The sequence below is a fragment of the Myxocyprinus asiaticus genome, chromosome 2, assembly GCF_019703515.2.
Source record: "Myxocyprinus asiaticus isolate MX2 ecotype Aquarium Trade chromosome 2, UBuf_Myxa_2, whole genome shotgun sequence".
Classification (NCBI taxonomy): domain Eukaryota; kingdom Metazoa; phylum Chordata; class Actinopteri; order Cypriniformes; family Catostomidae; genus Myxocyprinus; species Myxocyprinus asiaticus.
The window spans coordinates 22,818,552-22,845,547 of record NC_059345.1 but is presented as its reverse complement, the minus strand read 5'-3'; the positions used below and the strand labels follow the sequence as shown (position 1 = coordinate 22,845,547).

The 26,996-nt window shown below is 37.5% G+C and overlaps 2 protein-coding genes across 3 annotated transcripts in view; both read right to left on the bottom strand.

Moving 5' to 3' along the window:
* The window catches only part of ponzr6 (plac8 onzin related protein 6), an 8,592-nt gene extending 7,696 nt beyond the window's left edge, over positions 1-896 (bottom strand). The window contains exon 1 of the mRNA XM_051723342.1: positions 788-896. The gene's annotated coding sequence lies outside the window, so the exon portion shown is untranslated. The remainder of the gene's footprint in view (positions 1-787) is intronic.
* A 2,289-nt stretch (positions 897-3,185) lies between these two features.
* The window catches only part of fxr2 (FMR1 autosomal homolog 2), a 30,195-nt gene continuing 6,384 nt past the window's right edge, over positions 3,186-26,996 (bottom strand). The window contains exons 4-17 of one of the 2 annotated variants that reach the window (XM_051722883.1): positions 26,909-26,980; positions 23,417-23,565; positions 23,188-23,281; positions 22,716-22,832; positions 20,393-20,563; positions 19,500-19,578; positions 19,205-19,362; positions 18,879-18,965; positions 16,887-17,106; positions 8,789-8,968; positions 8,468-8,671; positions 6,976-7,074; positions 5,325-5,419; positions 3,186-4,937 (exon numbers count right to left, since the gene is read on the bottom strand). In XM_051722883.1, the coding sequence (XP_051578843.1) occupies positions 4,827-4,937; positions 5,325-5,419; positions 6,976-7,074; positions 8,468-8,671; positions 8,789-8,968; positions 16,887-17,106; positions 18,879-18,965; positions 19,205-19,362; positions 19,500-19,578; positions 20,393-20,563; positions 22,716-22,832; positions 23,188-23,281; positions 23,417-23,565; positions 26,909-26,980 (1,836 nt within the window). In that variant the 3' untranslated portion in view covers positions 3,186-4,826. The remainder of the gene's footprint in view (positions 4,938-5,324; positions 5,420-6,975; positions 7,075-8,467; positions 8,672-8,788; positions 8,969-16,886; positions 17,107-18,878; positions 18,966-19,204; positions 19,363-19,499; positions 19,579-20,392; positions 20,564-22,715; positions 22,833-23,187; positions 23,282-23,416; positions 23,566-26,908; positions 26,981-26,996) is intronic. The other variant, XM_051722893.1, reaches the window with a different exon arrangement.

The following is a 26,996-nucleotide window of genomic DNA, read 5'->3' as shown; positions in this document are numbered from 1 at the left end:
AATGAGAGGAGGTAAATGGGTTCAGAGAACCGGTTTTCATTTTTCCGTTCCCCCTCAAATTTTACTTGCAAATTTGGCATTCAGCCTCTCCTATTTCACAGATGGAGGCCATTAACCATATTGCATTTGATAATTTTGTCAGCATTGAAAAAGGACAAACAAAATGGTGATACAGGATTGGAAGAATATCGTTTTAAAAATAGTGAATGTAAATCATGTGCTCTGCTATCTAAATCTCAATAAAAACTCTTGTCCCCTTTTCCTCACTTGCTTCAACTAACATGCTGATAATCAAAACACTAATTTACATCTGTGCTACATAATGTTTTCTTGCAACCATTTTAACAGCTGATAAAGAACTTAAGAAAAACATAAAGCAAAGCTGACAACAACAAACATTTACAAAGAGATCTAAAAAATCATTTAAAAAATCTAAAATAAAGCCTGAATCTGTAAGACAAGATCAACAACAATGCAAATTGGTAACACTTTACAATAAAGCTAACAATGAACAATATACTTTTTACACCATTTATTCATCTTTGTTAGAGTTAGTTAATAAAAATACTATTGTTCATTGTTAGTTTATAGTGCTAACTATATTAACTAATGTTAAAATTTATATCTATTGATTTGAAAAGTGCATTACTATGTTAAAATTAACCAAGATGAATAAATACTGTTATTGTTTATTGTTAGTTCATGTTGTTAACTAATGTTAACAAATGAACCTTATTTTAAAGTGTTACCATTCGGATAATTAATTCAAACCTATAGAACAACTTACCTGCTTGGAGCTTGGTCTTCAGAGGGTGTGGAGCCGTGTGTTAATGCACTGGTGTTCATAGGGGGTGGAAAAAAAAGCCACCAGATACTAGGTGGAGTTGCAGTCAAGGTGGCCACAGGTGAGTAGAAGTGAGAGGTGGCAACATGGTATATTTACTTTAATACGTCACTAAACCCCTACCCTTTACCCTTGTGGTTTTGAATGCATCATTATATTATAAGCAGGTGCTCTTTAATTGTGATGCCAGAACTAAAGAAAATTGTTGGATATCATTATTTAAATTATATATAAAACGGTGAAGTTAGCAAGCATTATGATAATAAATTATGATAATTCTTATTTGTACAGTAACGCCTCTGATGCAACATCATGAAACAGAACCGGTCTACAGGCACGGAGCAGACTGAAGCATTGATAAACAATGGAGTGTTTTATGTCAAATGTAAACAACGCATTTAGCATGGCGATGAATCGGTAAACATGCAAGGATTAAGTCTGTTCCAGGAACAACATGCATTTTTATGAGACGGTCTGAATGGGCCGTGACGTATGAACTGGGATCATGTTCTAAACCTTTAATATTAGTTCAGCTTTTAAACATTTAAGCAAGCACAATCACAATTCAATGCTGTCCCCAATTCATTTGGTAAATACAATTCTGCAGTCTGTCTCTTAGTGAAGGCAAACAATAAAATAAATAAATAATAATAAACGGTTGAAGTCAGAAGTTTACATACACTTAGGTTGAAGTCATTAAAACTAAATTTTTTAACCACTCAACAGGTTTAAAATGAGCAAACTATAGTTTTGGCAAGTCGTTTAGGACATCTACTTTGTGCACTTTGACACGAATAATTTTCTAACAATTGTTTACAGACATACTGTTTCACTTTTAATTGACTTAACTGACCCAAGACAGGGAATGTTTTCTACGATTAAATGTCAGGAATTGTGAAAAACTGAGTTTAAATGTATTAGGCTAAGGTGTATGTAAACTTCTGACTTCAACTGTATGTATATGTGTATATATATGTGTGTGTGTGTGTAACAGCTGAAATAACGGTTACGTTTGGCAGTGGTTACCAATGTGTGATATGTTTGTAAGAAGAAAAAGAACGCTTGACAGCTAAAGTAGGGCAGTGGTTCTCAACGGTTTTTGCTTCAGGACTTCAGATTTTACGTTGGTTTCAAGTGGCGACCCAACACAGTTGTTTATTGTACAGAAGTAAACAGGAATGTTCTGAAAATCAAATGTTGAAATGTATTAATATTACATTGAAATGCATACTGACACTGCAACTGAAGTGAAGTAGGGACCCTGAAGGGGTTCATTTTGTGATAACTGACAGTACGTATTGATTTCAGAATTGATCTTATTTTGTGAAGAGTGTGGAGCGATACCAGATACAAGAAACTAGCACAGCAATGTACGAAATCTGTTGTTTGGGACAACTGGGAGGGCATGTCACGTAACCTGTCCATGTCGGCATTTGCCTTACTTGGTTGAAGCTAACCAAATGACTGATGAATTGGTGCAAACTACCGTAGAGTTTGACCGGACACAAGACCTCTGATGTTTACAACAAAAGATATGGGAGGATATTTTTCCTCCCTTTTAAAATTTGATAAAGCCTTTTCATTTTGCCTAATTATGCACGATTAGATAAATAGTTGCATTTTATTATTTGCATTAAGAGTTCTTACCTGCCGTCCACGACCACATCAGAACAGACATGCGACACATTAAATCACAACCCATGAGGTGAAAACCACTGAAGTGAGGTAAAATCATATTTTGTGGAGGTATTACAGGAATGTTCTGGGTATTGTAGTAAGTTAAGCTCAATTAACAGCATGTGTGGCATACTGTTGAATAATTTCCTCGTTTATTTAAAAAAAAGAAGCAAAAATCACAGTTAAAGTGAGGCACTTACAATGGAAGTGAACAGGGCCAGTCTATATACGTTTAAATACACTGTTTGAAAAGTATGGCCACGAGACATAAATCATGTTAACACGTTTAATGTTTAAGTGTGATCTCTGCGTACAGTTATATCCAATATCACAACGCCATTGTCATGACAACAAACCCTTTAATCCTGATTTGGATATATTTTTACACGATAAGGTTAGCAAGCGATTTTTATCACACTTAAATCATGTTAACACGCATATTGTTTGTCTTGTATTTTAGTGTGTTTGGACTGGCCCCACATCCATTACAAGTGCCTTACTGTATCCCTGATTGTTTTTTTATAATCAAGGGGCAAGTTTAAATTATTTTTATTGTAATCAACATTATGCACAGATACTGTTGATTTAGCTTAACTTCTACTGAAACCAGAACATAACATACAACCTTATAAACCCGGAGAGGAAACAAAAAGTACACAAAAGGTGTCATTCCAGAAATAATTTATTTCACTTCCATTTTAATCTTTTTGTTTTTCTATGATGTGGAAAGAACAACAACAACAAAAAAAGAATGATCTGAGAGCAGGAGCCAAGATGACAGTAACAAAGTAAGGTAGAGCCGTCCCTCCCTCTTTTTCAACTGTGACAACCAGGGACACATTTTCTCTGCCGCAGTCATTTGCAGCTTTAGACCTCCTTGCGGAGACAGAACTATGCTGTAACGAAATAGGAGTGTATTACAATGCTCACAGGTGCGTTTCTGTATGTGTATGCACACGCGTGTGTGAATGAATGCATCTAAGTGTTTCTAGCTCTCATCTTTTGAGGTTACACTGTTCCCAGAGTGCCTTCTTTACAATCAAAACCAACTATCCACACCAAAAGGGGGCGCTCATGAGGAGTCAACCCCTCCTGCCCTTCAGTAAGTTGAAACCAAAGGGCTGCAAGCCATCTAGTGTGTGTCTATGTGCTACCTTCCACATGCATTCATTCTGCTAGAAGTTTAGGTGGATTGCTGGGGAAAGATGTGATGAAATACTAAAAAACATAAACACTCGGAACCTGTCAGTTTGTTGTTAATTATTTGTCTATCTCTCCGATTCTGTTTGAAAAAGGATGCTTCCATAACAGCTAAGGCCCAGGACACTGGCATTGAATGAGGGAATGACACTCGTGTCACTTTTCCTTGTTTAACGGGACACAAAGAATCTCTTCTCGATTCTACTGGGTTGCCTCTTGGATCATGTAACGGTCCTCCTAATTTATATGCTTGTGCTGTATCTCTCACAACTATACATGTACACAAACACAAACACACACACACACACGCACAAACAAACAAACAGATTAAACAGCTTTCAAATAATGACTTGACTGTGGACGAAAGTCCTAATTTCATGTTTGGCATTAATTATCCATCTTTTCCCCCAATCTAAACCCTGAACTCTTTTTCTGCATAATCCTTTCCTTGGACAAAATAAAAACACAGAAAAACAGGAACCACCTACTTCATCCCATGATCAATGCAAATACTAAGGAGAAAAAAGAAAACACAAGTTTTTTTTTCTTAATTTAAGGCACAATGTCTCTCCGCTTCCCCTTTTTGCCCTTAATCACTTACGAGAGGCTCCACCTTCATCTCATCTCATCACCTCTCCGCTAGCTCCTCCCTCATTTTGCTAACACTGTTTCAGAGATGCATCTGTTTGGGAGAGTTTTCACAATCCCATTACCAATGAGTACAAACAATCAAAAACAAATAATGACAGCAACGACGACAACAAAAACGAAACAAATTCTCTAAAATAAAACCCAAATAGTCACGTCCTGTTTTCTGTGTTATGTCAGATATTGGAGTCATATCCACCAGCTCATTTTTGGCAAGCTTGTCTTAAATAAGCAATAAGTACTGATAGATAGGATAAACATACACCGTTATGTGTTGTTTAAAGTAGATGCGTTCGTCTTTTTTTGTATCTTTTTCTCCTTGTAAACTTGTATGAATTCAAGGATTTTTGTCGATTTTCATTCGTCAGTTTAAAGGTTTACGTGAATGCAAGCAGGGACAGAATTCGCCATGGTGTCTTGCTCTAGACGTGGGTCTTAAGGGGGCGAGATGACCGTTTTACGACACCCCATTCACCAGGGTTAGAGCTCCCCCAGGGGATGCCACGCCGTTGCTGGGGGAACGCTTGGAGGGAGTACGTGCTTCCTTGCTTACACTAGTCCCATTTTCCTGTTGAGGAGAGAATGAAAGGGTTTAAATGAATCGTGGCCAATTTTAGCATTTTGTTCCGTGCCTTATCCTGCAAAATAGCTATTTAAAATACCTTTTAATCCAAGAAAACATTTTTATTTAATAACAATAATAATCAAAAACATCGAATTTTTCTTAGTTTCAGTGTTGCTAATGCGTTTTAGCTTTGTAGGGCAGTATCATAATTGTTTTTTAAATAAATAAAAAATACTGTGTTATTATACAGTAGTATTTGTGCACAGAAAATCATGACAATGGAAAAGTGGTGATTCGCAGTATAGCAAATAAGTGATCATTTCATTACATCTATGTGTTTAGGGACACTTATTGCAGAGGAGAGGGTTTGTTATTTTAGTATTTGCTCACCTTGGGATGGGATACGTGTTGGGTCTCCTCCTCCTTCCCTGGGAGGTTCTGTCTGCTCTGGGATTCGGCACGAGAGATTAAGTCAGCAACAGTAACTATATAAACACAGAAAACAAGGAAGCAAAATTTAAAACAGTCAGCTAGGGTAAATAAAGAAAAAAATACCACAAGTGAAGTATTCCTGGGTGGACAAAGTTTTGGCACAGGGCCACATCATATACTGGTAATTCACTTCAAAATGTTCTGCTTCGATTGGTTCTTCCTTCTTTAACACCAAGAAATGGTTGTGTACTCATTCCAAAACATGATGTGTGTCTGTGACTAATGGGACCATTCTGCAATTTTCTGAAGTATTGCTCTACAAAAAGTAGATCATTTTCCATCTGGCATTAGACAAACTTGGAAAAGACTTTACAATTATAAATGGTTTTTTACCTACTCTGCTTCCCTTGTGAGTTTATTTTTCATATTAGCACACCCCATGCATTTATGAGCAGTAAAGTGGTAAATATAAGCAAAACAATGAATTCAGCCAAATAAATAAACATTTATATTGGGGAATGGCTGGAAAGGACATGCATTTTTTCTTAGTACTATATAATTCTGTAGATGTCTGGTGTTCGTGTTGTCTAGACCCTTTAATGTGTTGGTAACACTTTACAATGAGGTTCCTTTTGTCAACTATATTAGTTAATATGTACTAACAATGAACAATACTTTAACAGCATTTATTAATCTTGGTTATTGTTAATTTTAACATTTACTAATACATTTGTAAAATTAAAAGTTGTATTGTACATAAACTTATACAACCAAGATGAATAAATACAAAAAATATTTAGTTCATGATACCTAATGCAATAACTAATGTTAACAAAGGGAACATTGTGTATAACAGATGTTTAAATTGTGTTGTGTTAATTTGATGTTATTGTAAATTGGTATATGTCTCATCACTGTCACGACTGCTGTGTTGATCGGAACTGCACCCAAGAATTTCACACACCATTGCACTTGTGTATATGGCTGTGTGACAATAGTGATTTGATTTTTGATTTGACATGATTGTAAAGTGTTATCAATGTTTATTGTGAAGAATGTCCATGTCGAAACCCACTAAAAGACAATGAATAAAGAGACTACTACAACTATAAACTAAATAAAAAACAGCAGCAAATATTTGAAGATTATGACACGCTTTCCCTTTAAAACACATAGTGTATTTTCACAAATACAGACTTTAACGCAGCTAAGGTGTTGCATAACTATTTTACAGGAATCACAAAGGGGGAAAATATATATAACTTCCATTATATTTTTTCAGTTAATTTCCTGTATTGTTCCTGATGTTTGTTTGTACATTATTGTTGTTCTGTGCTGACAACCAAATTCTGCTGCATCCCTGCAGTAGTGAATAAAGTGACTCTGACACTTTGAAGCTTAGTCCTGGCAACCAAAGATTAAGAAGACTAAAGGCACAAACAATTAACAATAATTTATTTTCACTATGCTTAATAAAGGCTCCCATTGGAAAACAAAGATTTTGAGTAAATTTGGAATTTTGTCTGACGAGAATCAGCTAAAGTTTAAAGAGAGAGAAAAGCCACTTTTATTCCTAGATCTTGACCCTTTCTTTCTTGCTCTCCCTCACCTGGCTGTCTATCACGGCTGGTGGAGCCTCCCTCAGGGCGGTTGCCACGATTACGGCGGCGGCGGCTTCTATTGCGGCGCTGGGGCCTGCCCTCCTCTTCTAAGAGTCAAGAGTGAGAGAATGGGGGAGAGAAATGAGATGCTTGGGGACCAATTTATATTCAGTTTATCTGCTTGAGGCAGTTCCACGAAATTCCCATCAACCCAATTTTCTTTATGACCCAATGGCTTTCTTAATGTGGACGATATTTTCTGGAGATTCCCTCTCAGGCATACAGGTAACCCTGTTTTACAGATGTAATTTGTTACTTAAAATGTAATCAAATTGTTGTAAAAGAATACGTTTTAATTGCCATTACATTAGTGACTAAAAATATTTCTTTTTTGTTCCCATAAATTATGACAATGGAGAAAATGACTGGGAAAAATACTTTGAGCAAAGGGCTCTTAAACATTGAGTGGTCACTGTTGCACTCTATACAACAGAATTGTTGTATTAGTCTACAGCAAATTCTGATGGGTTGACATGTTCCAAAGTGATGATCTTAAAGGAATAGTTCACACAAAAATGGAAATTCTCTTGAAAATGTACTCACCCTCATCCCCGATGTGTATGCCTTTCCTTCTGCTGAACCCAAAGATTTGGGTTCAGCAGAAGAAAGTCATACACATCGGGGAAAGTCATACAAATCTTGAAGCGATGTTATAGGTGCGGGTGAAAAACAGATCAACATTTAAGTCCTTTTTTACTATTAATTCTTCTCCTTGCCCAGTAGGTGGAGATATGAAGAATGTGAATCACCAAAAACAAAAAGAAGAACGTGAAAGTGGAGATTTATAGTAAAAAAAATTACTTAAATATTTATCTGTTTCTCACCCACACCCATAATATTACTTCTGAAGATATAGATTTAACCACTGGAGTCTTGTGGATTACTTTTATGCTACCTTTTGGACCTTCAAAGTTTTGGTCACCATTCACTTGCACTGAATGGAGCTACAGAGCAGAGATATTCTTCTAAAAATCTTTATTTCTGTTCTGCAGAAGAAAGAAAGTCATAAACCATCTGGGATGGCATAAGGGTGAGTAAATGATGAGAAAATGTTAATGTTTTGGTGAAATATCCCTTTAAATTGCACAGCTATGAAGTAGTTCAGTTCAAAATTACAGTTGACTGGTTCACCACATTCTTTTCGAAATGTACTTTTGTTTCCTTCAAATAAGAGATGACCGTTGGAAAAGACTAAACGGCACACAGTTCAGTTACCAGCAAGATACTGGGGAATGACCACAAGACAACAATTGAAGTGAGATGCACAGAACTTGCTTTCACATTACACTGACGTTTAGACTGCAATTTATTTTGTAAATGATAAGGAGGAAACTGATAAAAGCAAGTTTTAATACTGCTATGCAAATACGGGGTATAAATGGTGTGCTCAAATGTTCTTAATTGACCCATGTAGTCTATCAAAATAAAACGTTGTTTTACCCAGTCCGTTCTCACTGGCGGCTGCCTGACTGTCTGATTCGTTAGCAGCTGCATCCATCAGGCTGGGTTCCTGGTCGTTTCGGCGACGGCGGGAACGTCTCCTGCGGTCACTGCCACCCATGCTCTCGCTGGCATCTGTATCTCCGCCTAGTTCACCTTCACCCTCCAGCAGAGAGTACGGGTTACTGTCTGGATCTCGGAGTACTGGAACATACACATTCAGTAGGGAAGAGTGACACTATGCAAAAATATGACTGCTCCAAGCATACAGCAATGATTTTGATTTCTCTTAAAACATTCACACAGTTAAGCTGCATCTACCTGAGCTGATAGTGTTAGTGTTTCGGGGTACCGGTCCTCCCCGGCCCCTGCCTGCACTAGAGCCACGACCACGACCTCCACGTTTAGAGCCTCTCTCATCTCCTTCAATCCCTCTGGGCCTGGGCTCCCGGTCCACTATTTCTTCAGTCTCTGATGCATTGGACATTTCAGAGTTTGTTCCTTTGTGAAAGAAAAAAAATATTTTTTATTAGATTTAAAAACAAAATGTTAGATTTACACTTCTGTTCAGATAATACATGGTATCTGCAGGTATCAGCACTTCCAATTTAATACTTTTTAATACCTTTTTCAAGACAAAAAAACAAAGAAAAACAAAAAAAAGTCAGACCTTTGTATCACTTCAATCAGCTACAAAATGTATTGTGTTCATGCATTTACTTACTACTATATGCAACATCAAGTCATATTTAAATATGTAGCTAATGTGAGAGTAGAAGAGTTGAATCGATACTGTGTGTATTTCTATGCAAACACCTACAGTAGTTGCTAAAGTTTTTTTCTTATTCATATGTTTATTATTAAGGTACCTCGACTGTACGTCATTCTCCTAAATTTTAAGTGAACATCCTTTTTTGTGTGCACTCATTGAGGCTAGTCAAACAAGAGCACAAATGGCCTAGCATTGTTAACACTACAATTGAGCACCACCTTAAACTGCGGTGCGTGACCAAATCAAATGATATCTGCCGTTTTGCCACACGTGAAAATTTTTTGCTATATTCGAGTCAGAAGGAACATTGTTTTGAAAAAAGTTGGCAAATATCTTTGTTCAACTCATATGAGTGGTGCTTTACCACTATTCCGAGACACCACATAACTTTTGCATGCGTAAAAAGCAGTCAATTTTCAGGACATTTCAGCAGAACTAGAGACAACGACCACCGGTAGTGCTAGAAAAGTTACTTAGGCTAGGCTTAGTGGTTAGCCTAGCACAGAAAGGGCTGGCCGATATGGCTACAAAAAGCCTCTCTCTATATTTATCAGTGTATTGATGTTATTTAAAATATATCTTGATAATTATGTATGTGCTCTGTGATTTTGTAATCAGAGGAACCATAATTTCAGCCAAATGCATCTAGTAAAATCTAATAATCTAGTAAATAATCTAGTAAAAAATAGTAAAGGCATTTTTCCACTAAATAAACACAAGAATGATATTTAATATTTTTTATTCATTTGTACCAATACAACAATACAAGGCCTAATAAAAAGCATTATTTACAAACATTAAATTTTACTAAAAAACATTTGTGAATGAACACGATATGCACAAAACGTCACTTTTTTTGGGTACCCATTTGAATATTATTTGATTATATTATGAATGTTATATTAATAATATTACCATTGTGGTGCCCAGTCAAGTTTATTATAATAATACTGAATTATTATTATGTTGAGGATTAGATTTGTTTTATACATAAATGATATATTTCTATATTCTAGTAATACACTACCGGTAAAAAGTTTTGAAACACTTATTATTTATTATATTTTTTTTATCACATTTTAGAATAATAGTAAAGTCATCAAAACTATGGAATAACATAAATGGAACTATGGGAATTATGTTGTGACTAAACAAAATCCAAAATAAATCAAAACTGTGTTATATTTTAGCATCTTCAAAGTAGTCACCCTTTACCTAGAATTTGCAGACATGTACTCTTGACATTTTTTCAACCAACATCTTGAGGAATCACCCTGGGATGCTTTTTAAACAGTACTGAAGGAAAAAAATTTTAAATAAAATTTTAGTTTTATAATGAATTAAATTAATTTGGTGGCACAATTATATTTTTGTCTGCAAAACTAATTTCAAACATTTAAGCATACGCCTTCAGATCAAAAGATTTTTAAGATCATGAGAAACATTTCAGTCAAGTGTTTCAAAACCTTTGACCGATAGTGTATATTTCTGTATTATTGTCTTCACCTTCAACTGGAGATTTTATTTTGATGGAAAGTGCAGTGTTTCATAGTTTACATTGTTCCTCATTACAAAACTGCGGTCAAGCCAGCCTCCACTTAGAAAAACACGGTCAAGCTAGCCCCCATACTGTTTTGCGGTACGGGTATACAGTTGTGCTCAAAAGTTTGCATACCCTGGCAGAAATTGTGGCATTGATTTTGAAAATATGACTGATCATGCAAAAAAAACTGTCTTTTATTTAAGGATAGTGATCATATGAAGCCATTTATCATCACATAGTTGTTTGGCTCCTTTTTAAATCATAATGATAACAGAAATCACCCAAATGGCCCTGATCAAAAGTTTACATACCCTTGAATGTTTGGCCTTGTTACAGACACACAAGGTGACACACACAGGTTTAAAATGGCAATTAAAGTTTAATTTCCCACACCTGTGGCTTTTTAAATTGCAATTAGTGTCTGTGTATAAATAGACAATGAGTTTGTTAGCTCTCACATGGATGCACTGAGCAGGCTAGATACTGAGCCATGGGGAGCAGAAAAGAACTGTCAAAAGACCTGCGTAACAAGGTAATGGAACTTTATAAAGATGGAAAGGATATAAAAAGATATCCAAAGCCTTGAAAATGCCAGTCAGTACTGTTCAATCACTTATTAAGAAGTGGAAAATTCGGGGATCTCTTGATACCAAGCCAAGGTCAGGTAGACCAAGAAAGATTTCAGCCACAACTGCCAGAAGAATTGTTCGGGATACAAAGAAAAACCCACAGGTAACCTCAGGAGAAATACAGGCTGCTCTGGAAAAAGACGTGTGGTTGTTTCAAGGAGCACGATAATACGACGATACTTGAACAAAAATGAGCTGCATGGTCGAGTTGCCAGAAAGAAGCCTTTACTGAGCCAATGCCACAAAAAAGCCCGGTTACAATATGCCTGACAACACCTTGACACGCCTCACAGCTTATGGCACACTGTAATTTGGAGTGACGAGACCAAAATAGAGCTTTATGGTCACAACCATAAACGCTATGTTTGGAGAGGGGTCAACAAGGCCTATAGTGAAAAGAATACCATCCCCACTGTGAAGCATGGTGGTGGCTCACTGATGTTTTGGGGGCGGGGTGAGCTCAAGGCACGGGGAATCTTGTGAAAATTGATGGCAAGATGAATGCAGCATGTTATCAGAAAATACTGGCAGACAATTTGCATTCTTCTGCACGAAAGCTGTGCATGGGACGCTCTTGGACTTTCCAGCATGACAATGACCCTAAGCACAAGGCCAAGTTGACCCTCCAGTGGTTACAGCAGAAAAAGGTGAAGGTTCTGGAGTGGCCATCACAGTCTCCTGACCTTAATATCGTCGAGCCACTCTGGGGAGATCTCAAACATGCGGTTCATGCAAGACGACCAAAAGACTTTGCATGACCTGGAGGCATTTTGCCAAGACGAATGGGCAGCTATACCACCTGCAAGAATTTGGGGCCTCAGACAACTATTACAAAAGACTGCACACTGTCATTGATGCTAAAGGGGGCAATACACAGTATTAAGAACTAAGGGTATGCAGACTTTTGAACAGGGGTCATTTCATTTTTTTCTTTGTTGCCATGTTTTGTTTTATGATTGTGCCATTTTGTTATAACCTACAGCTGAATATGAATCCCATAAGAAATAAAAGAAATGTGTATTGCCTGCTCACTCATGTTTTCTTTAAAAATGGTACATATATTACCAATTCTCAAAAGGGTATGCAAACTTTTGAGCACAACTGTATATATAATAGGCTTTACGGTAAGAGTGTGTAAGAAATGATTTAAAAATAAAAGCGACCTTCCGGTGAATGTGATTTCACATTCATTCTGTCAGTCAGTCAATAATGAATGAATGAAAAAATAAATGAATGAATAAAATACACAAATAACTACATAAGACAAAATGAATAAATATGAAACAAAAAATAAAAAAAAATGTAATAATAAAAAAATGCCTGCAAACTTAATAAAGAGTACATTTCCAAAGACCATCTGACTTTCAGCACCAAAATGACAGACTGTCATTGAGAAACCTCCTGTTTCCACAGACAAATTTCACTTCAGAATGATGGTACACCACCTCAGAGTGCCACTCACACAGTATCAGGGCATTCTGGTGTTGAATCTCAAAATTAAAGCCCTCTAAAATGTCATATATGTTGTGTTTTGTCTAAATTCAGATAGATATTAAAAGGAAACTCCCTGGTGGGCCTGGGCAGCTCAGCAAGTAAAGACGCTGACTACCACACCTGGAGTCGCGAGTTCGAATCCAGGGCGCGCTGAGTGACTCCAGTCAGGCTTCCTAAGCAACAAATTGGCCCGGTTGCTAGGGTGGGTAGAGTCACGTTGGGTTAACCTCCTCGTGGTCGCTATAATGTGATTCTCGCTCTCAATGGGTCACGTGGCGAGTCGTGCGTGGATGCCACAGAGAATAGTGAAGCCTCCACACGCGTTAGGTCTCCGCGGTAACACGCTCAACAACCCACGTGATAACATGTGCGGATTGATGTCTCAGACGCTGAGGCAACTGAGATTCGTCCTCTGCCACCCAGACTGAGGCGAGTCACTATGCCACCATGAGGACTACAGCGCATTGGGGAGAAAATCCAAAAAAAGAAAAGGAAACTCCCTGTTTCCACAGCCTAATTTCACTTCAGAATGATAATACACCACCTCAGAGTGTCACTCACACAATATCAGGACAGTCTGATGTTAAATTTCAAAATTAAAGCCCTCTAAAATGTCATATATACGCTGTGTTCCCTCTAAATTCTGATGGATATTAAAAGGAAATTCCCTGTTTCCACAGACCAATTTCACTTCAAAATGATATAGAGGCTGAGCAGCTAGTAGTCTGGTGCAGTCACAACAACTTGTGAATTGGTGGGTTTTTGTTAAATGTTAGCCAAAATCATCACAATTAAAAGAACCAAAGACTTAAACTACTTCAGTCTGTGTGCACTGAATTTAATACACAAGTTTCACAATTTGAGTTGAATTACTGAAATAAATGAACTTTTCCACGGCATTCTAATTTATTGAGATGCACCTGTATAAGTTTGCAGGTGTTATTTTTTATTATTTTATTTTTTGTTCAATATTTATTCATTTTGTTTCATGTAGTTATTTGTTTTTTTATTCATTCATTCATTTTTTCATTAATTCATTATTGACAGAATGAATTAATGAATGCGAAATCACGTACACCAGAAGGTCGCTTTTATTTTGAAATCAGTTCTTACAAGCTCTTACCGTAATGCATAGTATATACGTGTACCGCAAAACAACGTGGGGGCTAGCTTGACAGTGTTTTTATAAGTGGAGGCTGGCTTGACCGCAGTATTACAAATCTTATGAAACACTGTCATCTCCTTTTCTGTGATTAAAACATTTAATGGCTTCGATTTTTCACCAAAATTAACTTTTAACGACCCTGTAATAATTAATTTCCACTAATGGGCACACACCAGGGCCCGTATTCACAAAAAATCTAAGGCTAAAAGTAGCTCAATGTGGAAATTTAGGAGCAACTCTTAAAAATTAGAGGCATCACTCCTAATTTTAGGACTCGTAAAATGTTAATCTAAGGAGTAATTCATTAAGCATTTTAACGCTAAAAGTAGCTCCTAAATCCATGACAGCTTAGAAGTCCTCCTGAGGACTTCTAACTCGCTATGAGTTCATCATCAACGATCCAAAGTATGGTTGCTGTCGTCAATCCACATTAAAAATAATGTATTCGAATATTATTATGACATTGGCCTTCAAAAAAGGTATCACCTGAATCACAAGGGTGTTTTCATTATTGTAACCTTAGTTAGAGATGCAGTTACCACCCACAAACCGAAACAACCCAATTTTACCGGTGATAAAGGTTGACAACTCTGCGCTTCCTGACCACTAACTGTGTAGCGTGGATGAATTTGGAATTTCTGTCATCCGTCAGCAGAATAATCTATCAAACTATATATGCCCTCTCCAGACCGCACAGCAACTGACAATTCATAGAGTATGTTTTCTCGTGAATGCGCGCTCGTTGCAACAACAACAAAAAAAGGTGGCATTCACAGCCATTGCGGGGCTACCCTATATTGAATGAAGGGTGAAGAAATGTTCATCAACCCAAAAAAAAAAAAAAAAAAAATCTAGCTATCTATATTCATATATATATATATATATATATATATATATATATATATATATATATATATATATATATATATTTGTCTGTATTCGCTAGTTAGAAATAGCGGCTGCCTGTCTACCAATCACTGTGGGCGATTTAAAAGAGCGCGCACGTAAAACTTCATCCAACAAGGTCAGATTTGCCTGACTCTTATCTTAGGATTTCCTTACTAAAACTTACTCTTAGCAGTTTTTTTTTAAAATAGGTTTTAAGCAAAAACTCCTAGCTAGGAACTCTTTGGTAAGTGGTAAGACAAAAATCTTTGTGAATACGGGCCCACCAGATTTTTACAGAGCCACTTAAGAGGACTCTGAAAGAGTTTTGCCTGCCATCGCAATAAATTTAGCATGGTTTTACTAAAATAACCATATTTTAACCTTGATATTCATAGTACAACTATGAAAACTATCGTAACAAAGCATAATTTTGTGGCTATTTTGATTTTACTACAAATACCATGGTAAAAATATCCCCGTAAAACCATGGTTAGGCTACTATATGGATACAGTATACTGTTTTAAAACCAAGGTATCTGACAACAACAACAACAAAAAAAAAGGTCCCTTAATTACTACAATATTACTATGATAAAATATTTGTGTACACAAAAAAAAATAAAAAAAATAAATGTGATTACTACAATATTACAATAGAAAAGACACGTTTTCCGTTAATACTATGGTTACTACAGTCTATAATATTGGTAGCACTTTATAATAAGTTTACATTTGTTAACATTAGTAAATGCATTAGGTATCATTAGCTAACAATGAACAATATTTGTTAATGTTAGTTAATAAAAATAAACATTTTCATTGTTAGTTTATAGTGCATTAACTAATGTTAACATATAAAATGTATACACTCACAGACCAATTTATTAGGAACACCTGTACACCTACTTATTCATGCGATTATCTAAGTAGCCAATCGTGTGGCAGCAGTGCAATGCATAAAGTCATGCAGATACAGGTCAGGAGCTTCAGTTAATGTTCACATCAACCATCAGAATGGGGAAAAAATTTGATCTCAGTGATTTGGACCGTGGCATGATTGTTGGTGCCAGATGGGATGGTTTGAGTATTTCTGCAGCCTTAGCTTTCTGTTCTTGGCTGACAGAAGTGAAACCCGACGTGGTCTTCTGCTGTTGTAGCCCATTCGCCTCAATGTTCGACATGCTGAGCATTCTGAGATGCTTTTGTACAATTGTACAGAGTGTTTATCTGAGTTACCGTAGCATTTCTGTCAGCTCGAACCAGTCTGGCCATTCTCCGTTGACCTCTCTCATCAACAAAGCATTTCTGTCTGCAGAACTGCCGCTCACTGGATGTTTTTTGTTTTTGGCACCATTCTGAGTAAATTCTAGAGATTGTTGTGCATGAAAATCCCAGGACATCAGCAGTTACAGAAATACTCAAACCAGCCCGTCTGGCACCAAAAATCATGCCACGATTGTGAGGGCATGCAAAACTCATCGCGAGGGGAAGCAAATCTATTTCAGAAAAAAAAAAAAATGTCTGCCTTGTCCTCTAAGGGGCTCCGTAGGTTTTTAACCAGACATTTGATACTGTTTTTTTTTTTAAACAAATTATGCAAATGATCTGCCGAATGTAAAGCATATTGCAGACTAAAGCAAAGCATCAAGTTAAGCATGAGTGAAAACATGATGAATGCATTATTATTATAACCTGCAGCACTTGGAGTTGTATCACCACTAAATATATAGCAGATGGCTCAATTACAGAAGAAACTTTTGCAGTATTTTCACAAAAAAAAAAAAACATAGTAGAGATATTTGAGATCAGCTGCCTTCAGCCATATGATTTTTTTCCCCCAATCACAATTCAATTGAAAAAGGCTCTTGAAATGCATAACTGGTAGTCATATACAAGACAGAGGAGCATCATGGGAGTCACAGTCTCACCATAGCCAGAGAATGCATTGTTTGCTTTACGCCCACGGCCTCTTCCTCCATATGTGCGTGTGGTCTGCAGGGAGTTGGAGCTCTCATCCGTGAGGTAGCCCCTGTCACGCTCACCACCGACCCCTGAACCAGAGCGGCTTGGGGGAGCACGATATCCCACCCCGATCTGCCGGAGCTGCTCATCAATCTGTAGACGCTCGAGACGCAACTGCTCCACCTCCTGTCAATCACAGGGAGTGTGTGTGCAAGAGAAAGAGAGGTGTCAGACATTATAGCTATTAAGCTACTTATGTAGTCATAGGAAGAAAAAAACCAAGCTCTAACATGCTTGAATCATACTTGCATCACATCACAGGTTTAGTCTTGTGAAATTCTTTAAGGTTTTTTTTTTTTAAACTGAAAATCAAACTCTTCCCAGAAAAACACATGAAACTGGTAACAATACGATTAAAGAAATATTCTGGGTTAAATAATTTAAGCTCTATAAAAAGCTCTCTATTCCCACAGAAAACAAATTTTACTCATTCCTCAGTTTTTAATGTACTTACAATGGAAATCTGATCAATTAGCCAAAAATATTTTCTGTAGTCTTCAAGTCACAGATTTTGTCATTAGAGCTTAAAGGGATAGTTCACCCAAAAATGAAAATTCTCTCATTTAATCACCTTCATGCCATTCCAGATGTGTTTGACTTTCTTCTACTGAACACAAACAAACATTTTTAGAAGAATATATCAGCTCTATAGGTCCATACAATGCAATTGAATGGTGACCAGAACTGCAAAAGCTCCAAAAAGGAGATAAGTTCAGCATAAAAGTAATCCATAAGACTCCAGCAGTTTAATCCATGTCTTCTGAAGCGATCCAGTTGGTTTTAGGTCAGAACAGACCAAAATATAACTCCTTTTTCACTGTTACATCTTGTCATTGCAGTTTCTAGGCACGATCGTGATTTCAAGCTAGATTACACTTCCTAGTGCTTGACGCATGGCGCTATGAAGTGCAATCGAGCTTGAAATCATTAATGACAAGGAGACTGCTGTCAAGATGTACAGTGAAAAAGGAGTTATATTTTGGTCTCTTCTCACCCAAAACCAACTGGATCGCTTCAGAAGACACGGATTAAATCACTGGAGTTTAATGGATTACTTTTATGCTGACTTGATCCGTTTTTGGAGCTTCAAAAGGCCTGATCACCATTCACTTGCATTGTATGGACCTACAGAGCTGAGATATTCTTCTAAAAATTTTAATTTATGTTCAGCAGAAGAAAGAAAGTCATACACATCTGGGATGGCATGAGGGTGAGTAAATGAAGAAAATTCATTTTTGGGTGAAATAACCTTTTAAGTAGGAATGTTCCTATAAACAATTAATGAAAAGTAAATTGTGGCAGGGACAGTGGTGGTCCTTCATAGCACCTCTTAAGTAGGATCAACTGCAGAGACAACATTTATTGGGGTTTTTTAGCTAGGTGCAATGTGCCTGTGAAACGTGTGAGTGAGGTTGTCAAATCAGAATGTGACAGCTGCCGGTTTGAAACAGCAGCTGAATCCTCAGGGGTGGAGGGAGAGGGAAAATTACTATTTTGAGAAGCGACTGGGTAGATAGCATGTAATCCACACGTAAACCCTCCCCCACTAAAACTATCTCCAATGAGGTTATTTTTAAATTCATTTGGAGGATAAGGGTGACCAACAGTTTTCCATGGAGGAGGAAATCAGCTGACCAGACAAGAGGCAGCCATCTATTTCAAAAACTCCTCTTTAGTACTGTGACTTCAACACAGTTATATTGTTTTAAAATTCAAACACTTGTACTCTTTGGCACTTGCAAAATATCAGAAGCAGCACTGGACATTTGAAGTCACCCTTATGTCAGACTTGAATGGCACACTTATAACATAGCACCGATCCTGGATCAGCTGAGGAGAAATTCAGGGGCAGAAGTGACAAGCTGTACCTGGATCAGTTATTAGAACTGGTGACTAACCTGTAGATAGGCCACGTGGTATTCCAGCAAGGCCTGGGCATTACTGATGTTCTCTTTGGTTCCAACAAAGATAAAGGGAACCATTCCCTGGAAAAAGGAAAAAAGGAGGGAGGGGGGGTGTTGCAGTTGTGATGTTAAGCTTAAAATGTTGAGGTCAGCAAAGAATTAAAATTCAGACATTTTCTATTTTAAAATAGGTAAATGTGTGTAAACCTGCATGTGAACACAACAGAAAGAGATGCCTATAATGATGTGTTTTCCTCACTAAGGTTTTATTTAGCTTTAACAGAGGGCGCTTAGCTGTATCTGGTTGGCGGCTCATTCACCTCTTGGCTGCTGACAGTGTTGTCTCTGCCAGCCCCCTGCCTGCCTACCTCCTCCCTGGGCAGCTTTTTGTCATTGTCCCCTTCGATCCGGACCCGAACCACGCCCGATTTGTCCACGATCTCTTGGATGATTTTACCATTTTTGCCAATAACTTTGCCTGTGATGAAAGGGAGAGAAAGGTAAAAAATTGTCAGAATTTTGTTTCGCTTATGTTTGTACACAAATGAACTTCACCCAGAAGTCTCAATAAAATTACTGATATTCTGTGATATTTCTGGCAGAAACCAAACTCACCTACGAGACCCCTTGGCACCTGGAAGAAATCCTCCTTAAACTCCAGATATGTCCTGGCCTGCTTTACTGCTTCTGGACTCTGAGTCAGACAGAGGCAACAGTCAAAATCACTGTTGTCATTCTAACATTTTGCATTCATATTCATAAACAGTCTTTTACTGCATTTATAATATGCCATCTAAGTTCAGAAGATACGCAGAAACTGGAAATGTGAACAGGAAAATGTGTTGTGTGGTGACAAAACAAAAGCAATATCCATGTAATTTCACTGATCAGGGGACCCAAACATTCTGACCAATTAATTGCCAGTCTTGTCAAGTCGTTCATGATTACTATTTGATTTAAAAAATATAAATAAATATTTTAAATAATTTTCATATTTAAATCAGTTTTAATCATTTTTCTGGAGCACTTTTATTTTTATTAGTGTGCAAATATCTACAATAAGACTGCAGGATCCACTTTATATTAGGTGTCTTTAACAACTATGTTATTCAGCAATTGATATGATGCAGTTATTATTTACATGTGTTGTTGCATTGTACTTACATTTAAATGACCTGCATTTAGTTACATCTGTTGTTACATGGTTAACCCTAATCCTACCTGTATCTCAACCTCAGCAGCAGCAAACGTTAATCTCTTGAGAATTTTGCAGAACAACATGTAGTTCCACAATAAATTAATTGTATATAATTTAATGTTAGAACATAGTAGTTAAAGACACCTAATATAAAGTGGGACAAGACTATCTAGCAGATGAAATATTTTAGAGCAGAAAACAAGTGTATTGAATAAAGTAATTTCGATGACTTTTCCAGGTCTGGAAAAATCACAATTGTTTTTCATAATTGTGGGAATCCTGATTAATTCACTGAGCTTCAAACACACACCTCTCCATAGATCCTGAAGGTGCAGCTCTCTTCCTCCAGCTCAATGGCTGTGATGCCGGCAACTTTGCGGGCCTGCTGGATGTTGGCGCCATGAGTACCGATGGCCAGACCCATTAGATCCTCACGCACCCTTACTTCCTCCTGATACGCAGATGCCAGCTGCTTGCTTGTCTGTGATACACACAAATGTTGCACTGCTTGTCAACTGAATTAAGTCAGAGTGGGAATCCAGTACGACCAAGATCTTTGTTACAAGGATGCAACAGAAATGTGTGCACAATGACAAGTACAAAGCCAACTGCTGACAGATATTAAGGAACTCCGTTTAATTACGTTTTGGAAATCATCCCAGAAATGTGATGCTTCAGGGTAAAAAGTAGATGTTTGTTTGGAGAGTGAATTTGTATTATACAAATTAAACTACATTTATAAAAAGAGCCAAATTCTACACTTCTGTAGCATTATAAATTATGTAAAGTATTGTTCATTGTTAGTTCATGTTAACTGATGAGTTAACTAACATAAACAAATGGAACCTTATTGTAAAGTGTTAACAAATTTACATTTTTGGGTAAATTATCTCTAAATTACAAGTCAGTTCTCGCCAGTTGCATTAAAAATGGCTGTTTAATATTTACAAAATGCATTGAAAATGTTAACAGATAAAATCCTTGGAGAACCTTGCTGCTAAATCGGTTATGATGTATATCGAAAACAGCACTCTAAGTCCTCGTGGTGGCATAGTGACTCGCCTCAATCCGGGGGGCGGAGGATGAATCTCAGTTGCCTCCACGCATCTTATCACGTGGCTTGTTGAGCGCGTTACCGCGGAGACATAGCGTGTGTAGAGGCTTCACGTTATTCTCAGCGGCATCCACACACAACTTACCACGTGTCCCACGGAGAGCGAGAACCACATTATAGTGATCACGAGGAGGTTAACCCAACGTGACTCTACCCACTTTAGCAACCGGGCCAATTGGTTGCTTAGGAAGCCTGACTGGAGTCACTCAGCATGCCCTTGATTCGAACTAGCGACTGCAGGTGTGGTAGTCAGCGTCTTTACTTGCTGAGCTATCCAGGCCCCTGAAGATAGCTTTGTTGATTATAAACAGGAGCGATAGTTTTATTGCATCACTCGCTTACAGAGACATGGTACAACACGATTCGCATGCCCAATTAACAGGTTTATACCCGTTTATATATGTAACATCTTAAGATCAGAAAATAAACGTTTTCCCACTGCACTCACAAGCTGCTGAACATTGCACAAGAGGAGAGATGAAGAGAGATCGGCGCGATAGAGGGAATTCCTCATTATGAACGTGAAACATGCAGGAATGATTAAAATTGTGCCCAATCCCCACAAATGAGCTAATTTTTCGTTATTGAAGTTTTAATCAGGCTACTTGTCCGGTCAGGAATGTAAATTATTTAACTTGCCCCTTTAAAAATCTCCCTTTCCAAGACAAGCATTCATGTCGAGCCCTGTACCAAAATGTTAATGAACTGTTATGATTGCTATTATGATTGTTGAATACTCAAAAGTTAATAGTTCACCCAAAAATGATAATTCTCTCATTATTTATTTGCCTTTGTGCCGTCTCAAACTCTGACTTTTTTTCTTCTGCGCAACACAAAGACATTTTGATGGAGATATGAGGTGTTTTAGTCCAAACAATGCAAATCAATTGTGTCCAACACTTTCAAGTGTCAAAAAGTACATAAAGGCAGCATAAAGGTAATCCATACAATTGAAGTAGTCCATGTCTTCTGAAGTGATCAATCGGTTTTGGGTGAGAAACAGACAAAATGTAACTTTTTCTTTTCAATATAAATCATGACATCTGCAGTCTCCTTGACACGCTCATGATTTGAAGCTCGATTACATATCTTACACTTGATGCAAGTGCAGAGCGCTGTAGTCGAGAAAACAGACTCCATTTTGTCTAGATTACTTTTATGATGCCTTTGTCATTTTTGGAACTTGAAAGTGTTTGACCTCATTGACTTGCATCATTGTATGGATATAAACACCTCATATATCCATCAAAATATCTTTGTGTTGCGCAGAAGAAAAAAAGTAATTCTAGTTTAAGATGGCATAAGGGAGTAAATTATTAAAGAATTATTTTTGGGTGAATTATTTCTTTAATGCAGGCAGTTAAATGTGCTTTTTTTGCATTACATTGCATACTGTGTCTAAATAGTATGTCAAAGTATTATTTCTAAAGAGCAAATAAAACCCTTTTTTTCCCATTTGTCCCTTTTTACATCCAGAGCGATTCAAGCATTGTGTGTGTGTGTGTGTGTGTGTGTGTACCTCCAAGTGTTTGGTGGCCTCTTCATTACGGGACATCAGCATGAGTTTGGTGCGAATACTCCGGAAGTGCATGTCACTCAGCAGCCCTGCTCGTTTCACTGTGGACTCATTTGTGGACTGAGGGAAAAACCGACACATTTAGATACAATGAGTGTCTTTACATGCGCAACAATAAATCGACAACTAAAAAAAATTAGCTCAATCTAAAAACCTAACAATGCAAGACCACATTTAATTGAGAATCAAAATGATCAGTTTTGATGTCAAATCGTAAAACAGACATGCACACATTGAATATGCCACCACTACATTTGTCAACTGTCATTTTTGTATATAGACAATTGTCAGTTGTATATACACGTTGTTCTATTTTATATATAATTAAGCATAATAAGTTTAAGATTGTGCATGTAACTGCATTCGATGGATATTACTGCATCATAGAGTCAGTAAGTAAGAGTTTATTACTGACCAGGACAATAAGTTGGTGTGTAGAAGTGTCGTAGAAGATACAGTTGGCTCCGATTGCTTTCCTAAAGTCTTTGTGTAAGTTCTCGGTCAAACAGCTGCAACATTCATAATATAATTTTTTTTTTTTTAAATTACAATTAATAAACATCTTCCATCATTAGTTGTACAATGGAGTGTAGAGTGTTACTCAAACAGACTTTTTCAGAACACTGTATGTGTGCATCACTCACATTTCTCTAAGGTCCTCGGGTACAGCAATGGGGACTTTGTAGAAACTGCTTTGAGAGGAGGGACTGTTGGGATTGACTGGCCGGATTCGTTCTGATGTGACAATTTCATTGTATGTGGCATCACAGGCTGCATACTCGATCACATAGAACTGAATGGACAAAATACAATATAGTTATCAAAATGCCAACACAGGCACTCACATACTTTGAGTGTGTGTGATGCATTTAATTGTTCAGGTCTCGTTCAGTTTCTGACTGGTCATTACTAATATTCCATGACCTTTATCTGAAACGGCTTTAAAAACAACATTTTATAAAAAAATTAAAAAAATAAAATGCACAAATGTGAGAATCCTTAAATTGCACTGGAAAAAACACAAACAAACAGATAATACAGTGCATTCAGACTACATTATTTTTCCCACATCTACAATCTACACTCCATACCCCATAATGACAAAGCAAAAAAATAACTTTGAAAATGTATTAAAAAGAAAAAAACTGAAATATCACATTGACATGAGTATTCAGACCCTTTGCTATGACACTTGAAATTTAGCTCAGGTGCATCCCATTTCTCTGGATCATTTTTGAGATGTTTCTACACTTTGATTGATTCCACCTATGGCAAATTCAATTGATTGGACATTTACATTTATTCATTTGGCAGATGCTTTTATCCAAAGCGACTTACAAGACAGGAAAGCATAAGCGAATCATCTTAGGAGACAGTGGTATGAAAAGTGCTGAATTACAAAGTATCACTAGCATCATAATAGTATTCAAAACAGAATAAAATGCAACAGAATTTTTTTTTTTTTTTTAATGACTGGACATGATTTGGAAAGGCACACACCTGCCTATATAAGATCTCACAGCTGAAAATGGAAGAAGTTTGGAACAACCAGGACTCTTTCAAACTGAGCAATCATGGGAGAAGGGCCTTGGTAAGAGAGGTGGCCAAGAACCTGATGGTCACTCTGGTTGAGCTCCAGAGATCATGTGTGAAGATGAGAGAAATGTGCAGAAGGACAATCATCACTGCAACACTCCACCGATCTGGGCTTTATGGCAGAGTGGCCAGACGGAAGCCTCTTCTCAGTGCAAGAAACATGAAAAAGCACCTAAAGGACTCTCAGACTGTGAGAAATAAGATTCTCTGGACTGATGAAACGAAGACTGAACTATTTGGCCTCAATTCTAAGCGTGATGTCTGGAGGAAACCAGTCACCAGCGCAATGTGTCCCAACAGTGAATCAGGGTGGTGGTAGCATCATGCTGTGGGGGTGATTTTCAGAGGCAGGGACTGGTCAGGGTTGAAGGAAAGCTGTACGCAGCAAAATACAGAGATATCCTTAATGAAAACCAGGTCCGGAGTGCTCAGGACCTCATACTGAGCCGAAGGTTCAACTTCCAACAGGACAATGACCCTAAGCACACAGCCAAGACAAAGCAAGAGTGGCTTAGGGACAACTCTGTTAATGTCCTTGAGTGGCCCAGCCAGTGCACGGACTTAAACTCAATCAAACATCTCTGGAGAGACCTGAAAATGGCTGTCCACTGACGCTCCCCATCCAACCTGACAGAGCTTGAGAGGATCTGCAGAGAAGAATGGTAGAAAATCCTCAAATCCAGGTGTTCAAAGCTTGTCACATCATACCCAAAAAGACTTGAGGCTGTAATTGCTGCCAAAGGTGCTAAGTACTGAGTTAAGGGCCTGAATACTTATGTCAATGTGATATCAGTTTTTTATTTTTAATAAATTTGCAAAGTTATCAAAAATCATTTTTGCTTTGTCATTATGAGGCATGGAGTGTAGATTGATGTGAAAAAAATAAAGCATTTTAGCATAAGGCTGCAACATGTGAAAAAAATGAAGGGGTCTGAATACTTTCTGAATGCACTGTATATTCAATGTTCACAATATATTCATTATGGTTTTGCTGGCAATATAAAATTAAGCAATCCTGTATCAATGATTTTAATACACTTTATTTGGCCTTTAAATTTCCCAAAGGCCGTACACTTGTTTTGCACAAGTATGACACAATGTCACAATGGCTTCTTTCAAAGCTTCACCACTTCAAAGATCCAGTGAACAGACTGAAGCTGCTCAATTTTGTTTTTGTTGAGTTAGACCACCAGCTCAAAATGACAGAAATTAGTCACTGTGATGAGAAGCGTTAGCGCAGCACGTGCTTAGAGCGAGACTGAAACCATCTTTCTGGCAGAAGCATTTAAATGAGCCAGCATTTTAAGTATCTACTGCCTGGAAAACAGTCAAAGCTGGGGGAAGAAAATCAATCTGAAGATAACCTGGCTCTAGCTCCTCTTAACTAAAAACAAACCCCATAATAATGTTACCCACATCAGCGGTAACACACGACTACACTCATTGCCCTACAATCTAGTCAAAAGTCAAGTCTAAATTTGTCCTATTAATCGACTGCCCCAGAGAGAGAGAGAGATCCCCTGAGCTTCATGTAGCACTATGAGAGGTCTGCCCATCAACCCATGTGTTGTCTTAACCTGCTTAGCCAAACTGTGTGTAGAGGCATGTTTGACCAGGAGTCCAGGACCATGTGTCAGCAAACACTGGACAGCAGACACAAGCCCTAAGAAGTAGGTGGCATTAGCAAGTGTAGTTTATGTCTAATAAACAATTCTCTTTTTTTTTTTTTACTAGTAACTATTGTTTTGCTATGGAAATGTTTTCCGTACACAAAACAACTTGAGACTTAAAATAATGGGTGAATCTCATTAAAACATGCCCAGGCCCCATTTTACCCAAATTGTGATTGTTGTTTTTGCATTGTGACAATTTTATAACATTGCTGTAATACAGTAATTATTTGTTTATAATAAAAAATGCTCCCCATGAACAGCAAGATATTTCGTCTGGTACTTCTGAAGTACTGATGCCAAAGCTGCTCGTTTTTAAACTTAACATAAAGATAGGAATATCAATAGATTCAAATAAATAATTCCAAAAGTTTCAAGAACATATGTTTTTCAATAAATAGTTTTTAAAGGGAGTTGTTGAATTAAAATAAGAAATGTCAGTTTAGTGGATTTTAGCATTTTTAGATTGATTATAGCAAATTACGATTATTATATAATAGCTTATTAACTTATTTTAAGTCCTCTTTGAACATTTGCTGCTTTGGGGTGAAAATGACCCGGACATGTTTGTGAAATTCACCTAGGTACTGTGCGGGTTCCAAGTAGTGGAAATGGGTTCGATAGACTTGTATTGCTCGTTGTTGGTTCTCTGGTAACTGGGTCAGTGCTGCAGATGTGTGTGTTAATGGCCTACTGGAGCGGCAAGTCCCTAAAAGACCAGAAACCTCCACCATCAATATTCATATATTCACTTTGGACTGGAGGCCGATGGAATGAATAATGAATAATTCTTAAAATGTAACCCACATCCAATCAAACACATGCTCATTTGTGCAGTAGTGGCCCCTCGTACACCTGGCCCTGACTCACCTCTCCCTTCATCATCCGCACCCTCGCCAGCCACCAGCCGCACGGCTCCTGCTCATTGGCTCTGGAGTAAACCTGCAGGAGAAAGACC